The sequence below is a fragment of the Callithrix jacchus genome, chromosome 9 (assembly GCF_049354715.1).
Source record: "Callithrix jacchus isolate 240 chromosome 9, calJac240_pri, whole genome shotgun sequence".
Classification (NCBI taxonomy): Eukaryota; Metazoa; Chordata; class Mammalia; order Primates; family Cebidae; genus Callithrix; species Callithrix jacchus.
The window spans coordinates 29,388,916-29,405,477 of record NC_133510.1 but is presented as its reverse complement, the minus strand read 5'-3'; the positions used below and the strand labels follow the sequence as shown (position 1 = coordinate 29,405,477).

The 16,562-nt window shown below is 34.2% G+C and overlaps 1 protein-coding gene across 7 annotated transcripts in view; it reads right to left on the bottom strand.

Annotated features, from left to right (window-relative positions):
• The window catches only part of SCAF11 (SR-related CTD associated factor 11), an 81,053-nt gene that overhangs the window by 31,779 nt on the left and 32,712 nt on the right, over positions 1-16,562 (bottom strand). For all 7 annotated transcript variants that reach the window (XM_035255744.3, XM_035255745.3, XM_054238147.2 and 4 more), the window contains 3 exons: positions 14,922-15,079; positions 4,422-4,499; positions 614-714 (listed from right to left, as the gene is read on the bottom strand). In XM_035255744.3, coding sequence (XP_035111635.3) covers positions 614-714; positions 4,422-4,499; positions 14,922-15,079 — 337 coding nt within the window. The remainder of the gene's footprint in view (positions 1-613; positions 715-4,421; positions 4,500-14,921; positions 15,080-16,562) is intronic.

The window sequence follows — 16,562 nt, the reverse complement described above, 5'->3', positions numbered from 1 at the left end:
TGTGTCACCATGCCTGGCTCATTTGTAAATTTTCAGTAGAGTCAGGGTCTCATTATGTTGCCCAGGCTGGTCTTGAACTCCTAAGGTGATCCTCCCACCTCAGCCTCCCAAAATACTGGCCTTAACAGGTGTGAGCCACCACACCTGGCCAGCATTCAGAAATTTTACATTACTGTAACATTTGTATTTTACAAAAGTTTTGGTCTAAAACAGATTCAGAAATAAACTGAAAAGAACAAATACTTGTAATTCTTTTTATTTTGTGTTGTTTTCCAGTAGAGACGGAGAAAGGGAGGGTGGTCCTCATTATGTTCCCCAGGCCGCTCCAAAACTCCTGGTCTCATATGATCCTCTCACCTTAGCCTACCAAAGCATTGGGATTATAGGAGTGAACCCCCATGCCCAGCCAGAACCAATTTTTCACCAAAAACAGAGTAGAGCTCAAATTAGATTCTCAGATTTCAGCTAGTCGCTCCTTAAATTATCAAGTGTGTGCTTTCAAATAAGTGATTAAATACATTTAAACTCCACTTCATTTTTTTAAATACTCCTTTTGTACTAGTTAACTTCTGTTCCACTCATTTGCATTCCATTTCTAAAGTTAATCACTAACCTTATACAGTTTTTAGAATTTTCATGACAGGAGAGCTGTTTCTCAAATGAGTTTTCATTTTTCTTGTCTTTTATTTCTCTCAGTTGTTTTTTTATTTGAACCTATGAGAAAAGCAAAATCAATTTGGAGCAACAATCCAGCATTACAAATAACTTTATAATTCTTCCTTGAAATGATTAAAATTACAGAAACAAAATTTTTCTGTTTAAAAAGTACAGTCCAAATACATATGCTTATTCATTCAAGCATACTAAACCATAAGCTTAGTAAGTGTGCTTAGCTCTGGGGAAATAAAATAGTGAGAGATGAGCATAAGTAAATTAAGTGCTTATAACAGAGATATGAATGCAGATTTGTATATACATGTAGGACTCAGAAATTAACTGAGGATGTCACAAAAGACTTTAATGAGTAGATGATGTATGAGTTGGTCTTAAAGGATAGTTAGGAATTGATTGGTCTACGACAAAAAATCTAGGTGGAGGAAAGAACAGAGTTGTAAGGAACGTGAGAAGCCAATGTAGACAGAGAAAAATTGAGTAGCTAGATATAAAGTTGATGAAATGTGTTAGGACTTGATTGTTAAGGTTCTTGAATAAGAAGATAATTCTACAGGCATCAGAGAGTAAGTGGTCTTTTTAAAGCAAGCGAATGTGATGATCAAATTTGTTTTTAGGAAGATAACTTTGGTAGCGATATGGAGAATCAACCAGTTAAGAAGAGATTATAAAAACCAGGAAATAAAAAAGGAAGCTCTTAAGATAGACTAGATCTACATTGTCCAAGACAATAGTCACTAGCCACATATGGCTACCCAGTGCTTGGAATGTGGCTCATCTAAATTGGAATGTCCGACAAATATAAAATAGACACAAGATTTCAAAGACCTAGTATAATTTTTTAAAAGCATGTAAAATCTCTCAATAATAATTTTAAAATATTACATGTTGAACTAATACATTAGATATATTGGACTAAAAATAAATCATTCAATTTATTTCATTTCTTTTTATTATTTTAGGGTGCTACTAAAAATTTTAGTTATTTAGTGGCTTATAGTATACGTCTATCAAACAGCACTAGTGAGATGACAGAATTGGGGACTACAAAGAGGCAACAATGGAGGAATAAAGAAGAAACATATTTAAGACATTCAACAGAAAAAAAAATAAATGAGGGAAAGAAAAACGAAAAAGTTCCAGTTATTTCTGATCTTGATGACTGGGGTTGTGATTCCATTAACAAATGGGGCTGGGCAAAGGGGTAGGAAATGTCATTAATTTGAAATTTGTTAATGTTAGATTTTTTTTTTTTGGTATTCCAGATGGAGATGTACAAGTGGTTGTAAATACTGGTCTGGCTCTCAGTAAAGAAGTCTGGGATAGGGTCAGAATTTTATTTTATTTTTATTTTTTGAGACGGAGTCTCACTCTGTTGCCCAGGCTGTAGTGCAGTGACCACCTTGGCTCACTGCAACCTTCACCTCCCAGGTTCAAGTGATACTCCTGCCTCAGCCTCCTGAGTAGCTGCGACTACAAGCACCCGCCACCATGCCTGGCTAGTTTTTGTATTTTTAGTAGAGATGGGTGTTTCACTATGTTGGCCAGGCTGGTCTCGAACTCCTGATCTCGTGATCCGCCCGCCTTGACCTCCCAAAGTGCTGGGATTACAGGTGTGAGACAGTGCGCCCAGTCAGTGACAGAATTTTAGAAGCATCCAAAGATAGGTAGTACTTAAAGCTACTGAAGTATAATCGTTGAGATGACTTAGAAAGTAGGTATACTGAGAGAATTTAAATGAAGATCCTTGAGCCCTAATGATTAAGAAAAGGAAGAGGAGGGCAGGGATATGACAAAGAAGATTGTGAAAGGATAGAGAAGTAAAACAATCATACATACATACATACCCACAAGAGAAGGATGTTCTAGAGGCCGAAGGAAGTAGAGGGTAGTCAACAGCACTACATGCAGAAAAGAAACCATGGAATGTGGAAGTCTGAGTCTGGACCTTGGTGAGGTCAGTGTTTGTAAAATAAGATAATAGAGGTAAATGTTCTATGAAAACTTCAAAGTGAGTAAGAATTGAGAAAAGGGAGTTGTCTCATTCAAGAAGTTCAGTTGCGGCCAGGTGTGGTGGCTCACGCCTGTAATCCCAGCACTTTGGGAGGCTGAGGCAGGTGGATCACAAGGTCAGGAGTTCGAGACCAGCCTGACCAATATGGTGAAACCCCATCTCCACTAAAAATACAACAATTAGCTGGGTGTGGTGATGGGTTCCTGTAGTCCCAGCTACTAAAGAGGCCAAGGCAGGAGAACTGCTTGAACCTGGGAGGCGGAGGTTGCAGTAAGCAGAGATCACACCAATGCACTCCAGCCTGGGAGACAGAGTCTTACTCTGTCTCCAAAAAAAAAAAAAAAAAAAAAAAAGTTGTTCAGTTGCAAAGATAATGAAGTGAAGATTTGAAAGAAGTAAAGGTCTAGGGAAGGCATTTAAGAGCACGTGGACGATATCTCATGAGCCAAGAAATACCTTTTAAGTTAAACAAAATAAAATTAGCACTGTACTAAACCTTTAGGTAAAATACACACTCCATCAAACACATTTTTATTCTAAGCAACAAAACAAAATTTCACAGAAAAATATACTTGGAATCTAGTTCAACCTAATGAATCTTTAGCAGTGTAACTATACACACACACACACACACAGGGTTTGTAAAAATGGGGAATATGTCTTCAGGAAAACCCACATTTATATATTACACTTCTACAATGTTTTATCTTTTATACACTAATTTACATTGATGGCAAAGTTATACAATTACACAAGTAAACCATTTTATTTGAATTGCAGTTCTGTTTGTAACTTGCATCAAGATTCATCTGGTAAAAATATATCAAAGCAAATTATAAAAACCTGCACTGAGAAAGACAAATGCTTAAATAGTTGTACATTGCTTCCATCCCCTTTTCTACTTACATATAGACGACAGTAACCAAGTGGATACAGACTAACAAACAGTGCTACCTAAAAACGTTTTGTTTTTCTCATTAACAGCATCACTTATATTTATATTGAGTACTCTCATTTTCAGCTATTTTTCATTCATGACTTGGTAGTGATACCTCAAGAAATCTTTCTCATATACTTAACTACTACTCTTCTCCTTTTCTCTCTTCTTCTCTTACTCAACTCACTTACTTTTTTTGTTTTCTCAGGCAAGCCAAAAGTTAACATAAACACAAATCATAACAATCATGGCTCACAAAAGTAACATCAATGAGGTAACCAGACTTTAATTTTATTGGCTAATTTCAAAATTATAATGTTCTTCAGGAAAACAGTTTTAGTTTTTTTTTGGATTTAAGGTTTTGTGACAGTCTTTGAATCTAATACTCCATTTCAAACATTTTTTCAATGGAAAACAAGTATTCAAAGTGCTATCCAATTAAAAAATTGTTTGAAATACAGGAAGAAGTCCTCACATTCAAGATATTCTAAAATGTTAAGTACTTTGTAATTAAGCCTTAGTATGAAACTTCCTTCAGAGCATCAAAGACCTAATACATTTTGTGTTATAAGATAAATCACTGTGGATATGCCCTTTTTAGGGGGCAAATGAAAAAAAGTTTCAGAATTTAAGTATCCTTGTTGAAAGGTATACATTTATCACACTAAGGAGGATTAAAATCACATATTAAACTTTACGTTGAACAATTTTCAAATATACACAAACTGGCAATCTATCAAAGTCAAACAGCTTCAATTAATTTTTACATAATGTTGCAGGATAAAATCTAAAACTTACCTTAACATAACCTTCCAATGCACTGAATTTAAACACTGCCTGAAAAGGTTTTCGGTCAATAGGACATGAAGCCAGTGTCTGAAAAGTGATTAACAAATTATATCTTATGAATGTTTCTTTAGAATAGATAAAAATTATAAATACACTTATAAGTGTTCCATAAAAAAGAAAAATATCTTCATCTCTTTGAAAGAAAAATATTTTATACCTTAAATTTGTTTCATTCATTCAAACATTTACTGAATACCTCCTGTATGCTAGATAATTGGAATACAATGATGAACAAGACAGAATCTGTTCTTAAAATCCCATTAAGATATGCTGCCCAGTTGAGAACTACTGGTATAGTGAAAGATGAGTTGGGCTGACAGCAGCAGTTCTGTGATGTAAAGCTGGCTGTTATGCTAAACTTGGGCCATTCTAAATGGCTTAGAAAGGTCCTTCACAAATGTTAATATTCTGTGACTTAATATTTCTCCCCAAAAATATACATTAAATAGGCAGTTGCACCAGCAATAAATATATTTAAAAGACATGAAGAAAATGAAGTACTCCTCCATCCCTCTGCTCAGCCACCTAGATGGTCACTCCAGAGGGTTTCTTATATATAACCTTTTGTGGATATCCACTGCATATACATGTATGTGTATCTTTTTAACACATAAACTTAAGATTGATTCATATTAGTAATTCAGAGCTGCCTCATCCTTAATAGCATGGTATGAATAAGGGTTTTTTTAGTTTACATTTCCTTTTATAGGAGTAAAATTGAGCATATTTTCCTATTTTTAAGGACTATTCAGAGTTCTTTTTCTTTAAGCTGTCTATTCATGTTCTTTGCTTAGGTTTTTATTAGGTTGCTACTCTTTCAAATTGAGTTGTAGGTGTTATTTATGAAGGAAATTGGTCCTTAAATCATTCTTTGATTGTAAATCAACATTATTATCTTGCTTTATTTCCTGTCCTTTTAAAATTCCTGTGCATCGACTGTAAGAGTTTCTCTGATAAAATTATTAAATATTTGTATAAGAATGGGTTTACATTGTTTAAAGAATTTAAGATGGAGTATATTTTCTATTAGGGTAGGAGGGAAAACTCTGCAAAGAGAATACCAAAAGGTGATATTAATACCTACTGTTACTAAAATAAAACAATTTTAACAATCGAATAGCAAGTCTTAAAGAGCAAAGATAGTAATGGAATCTAGATATATTATGTAAAAAGTGTGATCTTTGCCTTTCTGGGTTTTATCATGTATCAAGATATGCTTAGGTAAAGGTAGAACAGTTTGTATATGGTCCTTGATCATTTTACGCATTTTCACAAAGCTCACAAGTCACTCTAGAAGCAGCTGAAACATGAGCTGAGTTACTATTTTCTCTTTTAAATGGACTTCAATGGGAAAACAGCTTTACCACATCTGAGTGACCTTACTATAATAAATTAGTTCAGACCGGAAAAAGCCAGTTCAGCCTACTTTTAAGAACTATGGATTTAGAAGGCATTACTTTCCCTGTAGAATACTTGACCTTAAGAAGCTTTGCTTTGGCAACAAAGAAGTTCATATATTTTTTAATAATGCATTGTCTAGTTCAAAGAACTTAACTATTGTTGTTTATTCTGATAGTATACACTGTATGAAATTTCTTATGTTAGAGAATTTATTAATGCTCTATTTACAGTTTTCAAAAATATTTAAAAGTAAAATCTGGCTGAGTGTGGTGGCACATGCCTGTAACCCTAACACTTGGAGAGGCCAAGGCAGGCGGATCCCTTGAGCCCAGGAGTTTGAGGCTGCAGTTAGCCATGATCACATCACTGTACTGCAGTCTAGGTAACAGAGTGAGATCCTATTTCTGAAACATAGATAAATAAAATAAAAAGTGAAATCTTTCCAGTGCTTCCTATTTTTACAAAAACTTCAAAATATATTTTTATTACTATTTTAAAGGTAAATTTAGAGACATTAATAAAAAGGTTATACAGTAATAAATGAAAATTTGTTCCTTTTTTTGTAAAATCTACTAAGATGTATGGAGGCCGTGAATTTACTGTATGACATTCATATCTTGCCGTTTGGGTAACCTTGAGCAAGTTAGTCTCTCTGTGCCTCAGCAACCTTATTTGTGAAAATGAGAAAAGAACTTACTTCTAAGGTTTTTGTGGGAATTAATAATTCCTAGAAGAAAGTGTGGCATATACTAAATATTAAGTAAGGTCTTAAAATCAACTAGCTTTAGTAACAAAAAACTTAATTAACAAAAGACAACCACAATATGATACATACACACGAGAGACATGAGTTCCTAAGAATTTTTATTGGAATTAGCAAAGCTTATGACATACATGGAAATCCAAGTACTTTATTATTTTAGCTATTTCGATTTTTGACACTAAGATCCAAAGAAAGCCATGTGCTCAAGAAATTTATATCAGATGCATCAAACCTTTCAAAAACTCTCAAATCATGCAAACTCATTTTTTCTTTATTAAATTTCCTCTGTTGACATCAGCTAAACTGTGTTCTTTCCTTTATATTTTTTTCTTTCATTTCTTTATTTTTATTTATTTTTTATGCTGGAGTGCAGTGGTGCTATCATGGCTCACTGCAGCCTTCGCCTTCCAGACTGACATCAGATGATCCTCCCAAGTCAGCCTCCTGAGTAGCTGGGACTACAGGTGCATACTACCCTACCCAGCTAATTTTTGTATTTTTTTGTAGAGATGGGGGGTTTTACCATGTTGCCCAGGGTGGTCTTGGACTCCCAGGTTCAAGCAATCCACCTGCCTTAGAGGGGTTACTGGCATGAACCACTGTACCCAGTCTTCCTTTTATAATTTTGAATTATCACAGTTTTAATCTAAGCTGTTACTTAAGGTTTTTTTTTTTTTTTTGATAGGGTTTCACTCTGTTGCTCAGGCTGGAATGTAGTCATCTGATCACAGCTTACTGCAGGCTTGAACCCCTGGGGCTCAAGTGATTCTCCCAGTTTTGCCCCCCAAGTAGCTGGGACTACATGCATGTATCACCACACCAATGTGGGTTTTTTGTTTTTTTTTTAAACATTTTTTCATAGAGACAGGGTCTCACTATGTTGCTCAGGCTCATCTTGAAATCCTGGGCTCAAACAATCCTCCTACCTCAGCCTCCCAAAGTGTTAAGATTACTGGTGGAGCCACCATACCTGCTCTGAGCCATTCAATTTGATCTGTTTCAAATAACAGTTGTAAGAGTTCCCTTCTTTTTTTTCCTTAAGCATAATTGCCTTGAATTTGTCTAAAGTTTCATTTTAAGAAAAGGTTCCACTGGTATTACAAAAACATACAGGAAAAACAAGAAAAAAATAGTAGTGGTAGGAAATCTACTGCCATGTATCACTACAGTCTGTATATACTGTAATTTCCTGAAGATAATTTATTTAACATCAGAAAATGATTTTCTTTGACACAGGGTCAGCATCAGAATTTTTTATTTTGTTTTTGGACAGGGTCTAACCCTCTCGCCCAGGCTGTAGTGCAGCCACATCATGGCTCACTGCAACCTTGACCTCCCAGGTTCAAGTGATGCCCTCACCTCAGTTTCCCAAGTAGTTGGAACTATAGGTGTGTACCACCATGCCCAGCTAATTTTTTGTATTTTTTTGCAGAGATGGAGTTTTGTCATGTTGCCCAGGCTGGTCTCGAACTTCTGAGCTCAAAATCAGCCCACCTTGGCCTCCCAAGTGTTGGGATTACAGGTGTGAGCCACCACACGCAACCCTGACTGGTCTAATGTTAAGAAACTCCCAAGGATGCCTCACTCTTATATTTGGCAGATATCTATCCAGAAAGGGCTTGAAGATGTTTTAATTTTAGCTTTCAGAGTAGAATTTATGATTAAATTTCTAAGTTGTGAGGTTTTAAAGTTCACATTTTAAACCAATGTAGAGAAATTTTAACTAATATTGTATTTTTAAAACTTATTTTAATTTTGAAGAAAATTGTTTCAAATTTTGTTTCCCTAAATACAATAAAAATATCCTTCAATTACTTACTATTTGGATTCCTTATATATAACAAAATATCCTTCAGTAATTCATTGTTTTAATTAATGACTTTCATTTCGATAATTTTTAAAGTATCTAATTCAGTTTCATAATCAAGTAGTCTAATAACATCATTGGCTTTATGTTAAATCCTGTTAATTTGACTACAAAATTAACAGGATTTGCTCACTGCTTTACAGTATAATGTGTATTAAACAGAACATACATTTTACTGTGAATGCTCTGTACTAAGGTTCTATCAGTTCAGGAGGAAATTTTGATATTAAAAAACTAATCTTTATGATTTCAGTAAAACATGAAAAAAGTACTATTCTAAAGCATTGTAAATTCTCAGCTCAAACCCATATTTAAATATAAGAACAGGAAACCTTCCTTATTTGGGAATTCAGGATCCTCAATTTCCAATTTCTCGCTTCCTGCTGCTGCTCTATCCTCAATCACATAGGCTACTTATAGATAGCTCCTCTTAGAAATAAGCATTAAGTGCTTAAAGACTAAATCTCAGTACCTATGCTTGTAGGTAGGTTCGCCTGCTCAGGGGAATCTCAAACATCTCTCCTACTAACAAAATAGAGAATATTATATAAAAATTCTAGTTCAAAATCAAATAAAGATGACTTAGGAATGCATACCGTTAGAGGCTAATGCTTATTTTAAAGCTATTTTCCAGAATCTATCTTTTTTCATTTATGGTTCCAAAATACCTCACCTAGACTTCAAATTAATTGCTCACCTGCAGTCAGTCTACATGTTCCCTATCACATTTAACCAGTTCTTTCAAGACAGTCTTTGTCAGTCCTATTAGTGAAACTGTGGTTCTTTATAACAGCTTTCAGAAGTGTATCCCTAAAGGATAAATGGCTGTCAGTGATAAAATTAACCCCCATTAAGAATGTATTTCATCAAACTACTCAAAGAAAAATCTCTTCATGTTCTCTAAGATACTTGATAAGTTGGGCAGAATTATATTAAATCTTAATTTCTTCTGACAATTAATAGTTAACATGTTATCTAGTGTAAAAATAAAAACCTCAGTAAATGACCTGCATCAATCATTTTACATATTCTGACATTTAAAACGAGGCTACAAAGAAATGCATACTAATTTACCTGACTGGTAAACAGAGTACTTGAAACACTTTTAGATGTATGCTTTAGGTAACTGGTCTTCACAATTCAAAAATCCTCACTGCTCTACCAAAAAATTTCACAAAGGATTAATTCACAGGGTGAAAATAGTGCTGGATCTGAAAAAATTAGCTACAAGTTCAAGTTCTGGCAGAGCTAGCAATCACTCCAACCCACACTAAGGATGAAGATGGAGAGAGCCCTGATCACTATTGCACAGGTGTAATAAATTTAAAAAATGTATTTGACAATACTTTATAAATTACAAAGGACTAATGTTAGCAGTACTACACAGATGCATTTACATTACTGTTCACAGAGCACTACAAAACAGAGAGGGGTCTGGGTTCTGGTTAATTTTTTTAAAATTAGAATTTGAGGAAAAACTGAAAAATCCCAGATAATAAAGCTTTACTAAAGTATATTACTGAAAAGTAGTCTAATAACCAGAATGGAGAAATTTCCACTTAGAAACACATGTATATAAAACATATTTGTAGTCCACATGTAAGTCAACTCATGTCTTGATTTTTTGGTACACATTACTAATTCAAAAATATAATCCTCATCTATGTTGAACATTGTTGACTTCTTCGAGAACAGCATGTCACCTAAATGAGACATCATTTCTAGTTTCATAAGAGAAACCATGCTTTTTCCAACTGCCCAATTTTGATTTCATTAACCTTACTCTCTCATACTGAAGCTGTTGGCATTTGATACAAAATGAATGACTGAGATAAATAAATTGAGGAATAATAATCTGCTTACCATGGGAAACTAATCACATTAAAAAATAATACTTAAAAAATAAGGGAAATATTTCGTGTTACTTAAAAGGGAAAAGAATGCCAGCAGATAGCAAAAACATCCTCATCACATATACTGCAGGTTCCATTAAATAGTGTAAGAACTTTTAAATGCTTTAAACATATGTCTTCAAACCATGATCCTTTAAGGGTCAAAGTTTTAATCACTTCTCAGCAACTGTGGGAAATAATGAATCTTTTTTTTATCTTTTGAGACAAGGTCTTATTCTGTCACCCAAGCTGAAGTGCAGTGGCACAATCACAGCTCACTGTAGTCTTGACCTCCTGGGCTCAAGTGATCCTCCAAGCTTCCCAAGTAGCTGGCACTATAGGCATACTCCACCATGACTGGCTAAATTTTGTACTCCTCCCCCACCCCACACCACCCCACCCCGGTAGAAATGAGGTCTTAGCATGTTGCCCAGGCTGGCCTTGAACTCCTGCGCTCAAGTGATCCACCCTTCTTGACCTCCCAAAATGCTGGGATTAGAAGCGTGAGCCACCATGCCCGGCCAATAAATCCCATTTACTTAACTATGTGTGTGGATAAAAGATTATCTTGTCGATAGGAAATCATAATTATAATCAATTGTCACTACTACAATGTGTGTCAAGACTTCTCTGTCCTTTACCTTCCTAAACTGTGCAAGCTAATTATTAAAAGCTATCAATAAGTATATATCTGTTTTTTGCCCACCATATGGGTAAAATAACTTTCTAACTGATTAGCCGGTAACTTTAGTATACTGGCTCTATATACATTTAATCCATTCAAAGGTCTTTTAATTTCAAATTGTTGGCTCTAACAGTGATGGTTTAAATTAACAAAAATTTCAGACTTCCTTAATGTCAATTGTTGTGTCAATATTCAATATTGTTCAATATTCAATTTTATATAATCATTATTTTATAAATCAACAGGCTTGCCATCTATGGATTCCTAGAAACTAAAAATAGTCACAGTGGACATAATTAATTTCAATTTGTTCTAGTGTCCCTAAGGCTAATTAGGCTATAGGCCATGAAGTCTATCACAGGTTCACCCTGAATCCTTTTGCCCCAAGAGGATTCTATGACACACCTGAAGAATTTTACTTAATCACTTTAAATTTCTTACCTAGCTTTTGTTTAAATAACCACAGAACTGAAATTTTAGAGCTTAGAAAGACTGAAACTAACTTTGATCTGTGTGTACAAAATAAACGTACTAGACCCAAAACACTTTATTCAAAACACCAGTTTCTTAAAGACCAGTGTTTCTAAGAATGTGTTCCATGCCTAAAATATTAAGATGAAAGTAAATAAAATGAGTCCTTTTTTGGTGCATGATATCCGTTCTGAATCATATTTCAGCGAACCTTGGGCACAAATCTCAGAAAGCACAGAAATTTTGAAAGATACAGAAATCTAGAAAGATGATACTAAATGCAAATTGTACTGTTCTCTTACTATGCAGATTTCCAACCACTGTAAATCTCACTTTGACTTCTACTCTTCTACTAGAAGTGAACATTCATCCCAGCAATTTGGGAGGCTGAGACTAGAGGACCACTTGAAGTAAGGAGTTTGAGGCCAGGTTGGTCAATATAGGGAAACTCCATCTCTACTAAAAATACAAAAACAGCCTGGCATGGTGGCATGTGCCTGTAATCCCAGCTACTTAGGAGCTAAGGCATAATTATCGCTTGGCCTGGGAGGTGGAGGCTGCAGTGAGCCGAGATCATGACACTGCACTCCAGCCTGGGTAACAGAGTGAGACTCTGTCTCAAAAAAAAAAATTAACATTTGTAAAATTATAAGCCACAGATATTTTTTTAAAAAAGATTTTAACTTCATGCTATCCCCTGACGTACTTAAAAATCACAATTTTAGTATCCTTGTCTTGTATAGCAAATGAAGATTAACACAGTGAATTAAATGAAATTAAATGTCAGAAAGTATAAGAAAGCCTTAGTATAAGGCATGGCCTATTACGAGACTGAATACACTTATTCCTAATCCTGAAATCCAAAGTAAACTGTAAATTTTGCTTTTAAATGGAAGGAGACTGAGGGAAATGAGAGGATGGAGCTTAATTTTATAATGATGAAAAAAAGAAACACATTCCTGAATTTGAAATCTGATTCTATTTGTGAAAGCACTTAAATGCTTCAAAACATAGCTATTTTTATCACAGCAATAAAAGATTCAAACTAAAAACTTAAAGTTTACGTGAGTTTTTTTAGCCAGCATTCACTTATAATTCATAATAGGAAATTTATTAATAGACTGTTCTCTTGTTACTGCTCAACGGAAGGGTTTATTTAACTGATTACTGCTATCACCATCAGGGACAATGAAATAATTCAGAATATTCTGCTTATTCTCCCTTTAAAGGTTAATTACCTTTGTTTAAATAATATCACAACTCCTCCCTGCCCACCTGACATCACAATTTATGACAGCAGTATAACAGATAAGTACTTTCTTTTGAAAAGCAATTTGAAAAATATTACATGCGAGAAAGATGTTGGGTGCCATACTATGTATGTTATCCAGTATTTTCAACTTAAAAATATTCAACAAGAGTTAAAAATACAGACAAGTTTGCCACTACCTAGTAGAGTTGAATATGTGCATAATCTACAACCTGCAATTCCACCTCTAGATACCTACAGAAATCTGGAATATGTACATCAGGGTAAAACTTATGGTTGTGTGAAAGATGCACATAAAGTTGTAAAAAAGGATGAACAACCATATCTACTTATTATATATACATTATAATTTCCTTAGAGAAAAATATATACTCAGATTAAGTTGTTGAAGTTCACAATTATGTGGTCATTAAATACAATCTTATGAAAAGCATTGTATTGAAACCTTCCACCCCTCCAACAATATTATTTCTTTACCCGAAGCAAAATCTCTAAAAAAATTAAACCACAAAGCAACCGTGTGCACTAAATTCAACACAGATAAAAATCTTTATTTGGGTGGCAGAAAAAAACATGCATTATTCCATTAAACAGTGATCCTACAAACACATGGAGAGATTTACCAACCGTAGTAATTTAGCAAAACTCAAAATACTTTTCCCCAAAATGTATTTTCACCTATCCTTAGTGTCCCTTCTTGTTAAAGACCAGTTTAGATTTTACTAAATTAAAACAGTTTCTATGTATACTATTATTACTTCAATTTGTTTAACAAATTTTCTCTTCCCTTTTCTCAGAACTCAGCCATAGAGTCAATATACAGTTATATTCTCCTTTCCACTCTATTAATGAAAATTTAAGCAAAACATAGCACTTTGAAAACTGAATTATGTGATATGCAATTGATTCCAATGTATTTAAGAACATTAACAATTTGAATGGAGCTAATGTTAAAATATTTTTGATATTATCTTTTTTACTAATTTTTACACATCGACAAACCATTAACTCAGAAAATATAGCATGATTAATATAAACAATAAATTTTTACTTAACATTTCATAACAATAAGGTTTATAATAAATTAATATTTACTTCAAAGTATTTGGCCCAAACTGAGTCAACATAATACATTAAAAGTCAAAAATGTCCAGTTTTTTATTCACTGTCTGTGACAGTAATATCTCTAATTCAGACTCTGAAATTAGTTCATACTAAATTAAAAACAGGAATTAGAAAATCAATTCTAAATTCACTTCTGCCTCTTAAACTATGAGATCTTGACCAAGTCATAGAACATAAAATCCAAGTTTCCTCATCTGTAAAATGGAAGGACACTATCGTATCTGCTCTGGTTATTCCACAAGGCTGATATAAAGAAGAAATCAAATAACCTATGTGAAAATTCCCTGAAAAATATAAAACAAAAAGCAGACAGAAGGTGTTATTAGTGGTAAACAGATATTATCCTGTTAAGTACAGAGTCAAATACACTGAAAAATGAATTATTGCACTTGTACCAGAAAAAATTGTTTGATCTGTTCTTCCTGGAGGTTATTAACCTTTTCTTTTTCTTTCTTTCTTTTTTTTTTGAGACAGAGTTTTGTTCTTGTTGCCCAGGCTGGAGTGCAATGGCACAATCTTGGCTCACTGCAACCTCGCCTCCTGGGTTCAAGCAATTCTCCTGCCTCAGCCTCCTGAGTAGCTTGGATTATAGGGAGGCACCACCATGCCCAGCCACTTTTGTGTGGTGCCTCCACACTTTTGTGTGGAGACAGGGTTTCACCTTGTTGGTCAGGCTGGTGTCAAACTCCCAACTTCAGGTTATCTGCCCGCCTCAGCCTCCCAAAGTGCTGGTATTACAGGCGTGAGCCACTGCAACCAGCATAGGTTATTAACTTTTTAAAAAGAGTATGCATTTTAAAAAGCTGATAAAAGAAAATTAGAAGAAAATAACTAACAATTTGAATAATACCTGTATTTGACCAAAGTAGGAAGAAAATACATTACTGTGAAATAATTTATGAAAGGCAGTATCAACTCTTTAAGTGAAATAAAATCATGCTAGGAAATTAAAATACATTAATGTGTCAGACTTACCTCTGCCCATTTAAGAATACAAGTCATACAGAAGACATGATTACAGCTTTCTGGAAAACCAACTTCCTTTTCTAACAGACAATTAAGACATATTGGGCATCTGTCAGCCTCACTGTACAACAGACCAGTGGGAACAGTATTATCTCCATTTTCTTCACCTGTTAAAGTAAAACAGCCATATGTGCTTTCAAGTTCTCCAGACTAAATAACTTGTGCTTCTAGGAGTATACTGGACTAGATACTCTAAAGGGCCCTCTGACTATAAAGCAAATAGATCCTAGATAAATTGTAGCAAACATACTGCTTGAGCCCAACATGCCCAAAATTTACCATCTTATATTTTTTAATAGGGGAGTGAAACAAACTTTTCATTAATTAATTTTAAAATAAGTGTAATATTCACATGGTTCAAAAATTTAAGAGCAAATTTCTTATTCAAATTTATCCCCAACCAGTTCCAACCAATCCAGTAGCAACTGTTAAATTTCTTTTGTGTTCTTCCTAAGAATTTTTAATGCACAGAAAAACAAATGCTAATACACTCTTCCACATTCCTTCCTTCACACAAATGCTAGAATACTATCCACACTAATCTGCTTTTTGTTCGTTATTCAAATCTATTGGACACTCACTTGTTTTCAACTTTTGGCTATGACAAACAATGCTGCAATAAAAAATTAGTTACTTCACATTTTAAAAAGTATTTCTGTAGTATAAGTTCCTAAAAATGGAACTGCTAGAGTAACGTGTGTATGCATTTGTAATATGAATAGATATTACCAAATTATTTTCCTTAGAGGGGGATTTGTATAACTTTAAACATCCAACAGTAAGGTAACCACTTCATCCACAAGTATGCAATGCTCATTCATAAGAAAATAAGATACTCTGATATTTGACATAAAAATAAAACAAAAATAAAGGAATGGTCAGCTGAAATGTGAAGTGTAAATATCAAGCAAAGTTGGAATTGTCCTGGGCACAACTGTCTACACTAGTGTTTACATCTGGAGACTAAGCCTTGGAATCACCCCAGGAAGGAAAACTAATCATGACAGACTCCAGTATCAAGCCAAGACTCTTAAATGGGGCTAAAGAGGTCCCAGCATGGGCCTCAGAAGAAATAAATACAAATCCTCTCAAGGGAAGAATACCTAAATTAGGCCTTCATAGATTTAATTTGTCCAATGTGAGCTCATAATCAAACATTACCAAACCTAAGAAAATAAGTTGTCTTGAGTGAGAAGCAGCAGGAAACACATTTAGAAATCCACTAACTTCAAATATCAGAAGTTTCAAATACCACATAAAATGGATAATCAGCAGATTAGATCCAAAGAAAAAACACTGGTTAACTGGAAGACAAATTTGAGCAAACTAGCTAGATTTAGGAAACAGAAGAAGAAATATAAGACATAGCCTGTGAAACAGAGATTAAGAAATGAGATTACAGAAAGGTCTAACATACTAATTGAAATCTAAAAGAGAATAAAGACAACAAAGAGGTAATGGCTGGGAAATGATTAAAAACATGAACCAATAAAGGAAACACAATGAATACTGTTAAGGGAAATAAAAGTAATCCATGCCCAGAAACAATGGATTAAAACTGTAAACTGTCAAAGATAAAACCAAGACCTT